At 36.8% G+C, this 1989-nt stretch overlaps 1 protein-coding gene across 1 annotated transcript in view; it reads right to left on the bottom strand.

Annotated features, from left to right (window-relative positions):
- Positions 1-1650: 1650 nt before the first annotated feature.
- Positions 1651-1989, bottom strand: part of COPB2 (COPI coat complex subunit beta 2) — a gene marked incomplete at its 5' end in the record, with an annotated part of 9160 nt that continues 8821 nt past the window's right edge. Inside the window, 1 exon segment of the mRNA XM_072407717.1 lies at positions 1651-1969. Coding sequence (XP_072263818.1) covers positions 1877-1969 — 93 coding nt within the window.

Raw genomic sequence — 1989 nt, 5'->3', positions numbered from 1 at the left:
GTTTGGAATCTATTTGTAATAGTAAAGTTTAAATTGTGGTTTAATTTAAGGGGGGATGATTCTATCCAGGATTGGTGTATGATGTTTGGTGACAATGCTATCTTAACAGGTTAGAAGTTTTTGTAAACAATATATTTTGTAAAATTTTAAATTCTTAATTTATTGAAGTTGTCACTGGTTTTACTTTATTAGGAAAGAGAGGTTGTGGTTTACTCACTTAAAGGACAATGAAATTACACTTGTTTTATCACCTTTTGGTAATGTGAAACTAGTTATTGTTTTGGCACTTTTATTAGTAAATCTGTCACACTAACAAATATGTATAATGGTTAAGACACTGCTTAATTATACACAAGTGAATATTTGTTTATACACTCAGGAATAATGAATGATCTCATGCATTCATATTATGTTAGGGATCTTTTTAAAAAATGAGGGGTGATAAATGGCGATAGGATACTGATTGATGGGTAATGAGCCTCTTCCATAATCGATTATGGCGCTTACCCCTATGCAGCATGCCCGGAGGATGCCATCTTTGCCGCTGACATCTGTGAAGGGCAATCCTCTTCAGCCATTGGATTGCTAAAGATGATTTACCTCTGGTATGTGCAGGACACATTGTTCTCAGTAGCATGGTCTCTGTGTGCATTGTGCAGCATAGAGCTTAAACAGCCACCAGGAGCTAGGGATTTTATAATTTGGAAAAAGAGATGCACATCTCGTCAGTACAAGCTCCTGGAGACTTCTTGTTTTCTGGGTTACATACGAGATAGGGACTGTATGTTTGTTCATAAGTTGAATTTATATGTAATTCAGAACAGGTACATTAATTTAATCTCAACATATTAGGCAGCGTGGTGTCAGTTACTGTATAAAATCCTCACTGTTAATCACAAAGCAAAAAAAAAATGGACATTCATTAACTTCTGGAGCAAGCTGTGCTTTGATATGCAAAAAGAAACAACTGCAGTTTGTCTTGGTCATTAAGGGGTTACAAATAGTTGCAGAACAGCTCAGCCCTTAGGAGTTCTTCTGCAAGTCGTGCACATAAGTGGGCAGAGAAGCCTTAACTTTGGGACCATCTGTACTGATAAAATTCTATTTCTTCATATTCTTTTTCCTATTGTGACAGCTGTGCACTTTTTACGATGGCCACTAGATGGAAGAACGAGCCATTCATTTAATAGACCATAGAATTCACCACCATCAAAATTGCAAAGAATTCAGCTGAGGGAAAAATGTATAAATAAAGCATATAGAGTATCTAAACCGGTATTACTCAACTTTTTTACCATGGGGAACACCGAGTCTTACTAAAACCCACAGCTTACAGTACATTTGGGTTGCGATCAGTGGGAAGAATGTCACCTTGCTGGCCAGTAGGAAAAATGTCACCCTTACAAATAGCCAAAAAGATCACTGGTATCTAATAAACTGCTCATGGAACCCTGATTGAGAAACACTGTTCTAGACACTGCTGACATGTTTCATCTTTAGGTAGGGGTATTTACTGCAGTACACCACTGCAATGGAGTAATAGGATATTTTCCCTTTATGGTAATACTATACGTCTGTACAAGGTATAATCTATATAGTCCTGCTACTTTAGAACTTCTTGAACAAGTCTTAAATAATTTCAGAGAACAGTTATTAGCAGTAACCTTTATTTAGTTAATGCATAAAAATCAAATGTTTAATCTGAGACAAAACAGAAAAACTGGGAGGAGAACAAACGAGGAGGAAATATACAAAGGCCCTGTACCCACACTGCACAAGAAAGGGCCAGAACCTCGGAGCGCTGGTGTGCAGGATGACTAACATATGAAAAGAGAAAACTGGTTTGGTCACTTAAATTAAAATTCTGAACACGATATTAGTCAGAGAGCTCATCATCTAAATTTATATCTGTTGTATCAATATCTTCCAAATCCATGTTGTCCAAATCCTCCTCTAGGTCCAGGAAGGCCTACAAAAAAGGAAAAGAAA

Source organism: Pyxicephalus adspersus, chromosome 4 (assembly GCF_032062135.1).
Source record: "Pyxicephalus adspersus chromosome 4, UCB_Pads_2.0, whole genome shotgun sequence".
NCBI lineage: Eukaryota > Metazoa > Chordata > Amphibia > Anura > Pyxicephalidae > Pyxicephalus > Pyxicephalus adspersus.
The sequence above is the reverse complement of the archived record's forward strand: the minus strand, read 5'-3'. Positions and strand labels throughout refer to the sequence as shown.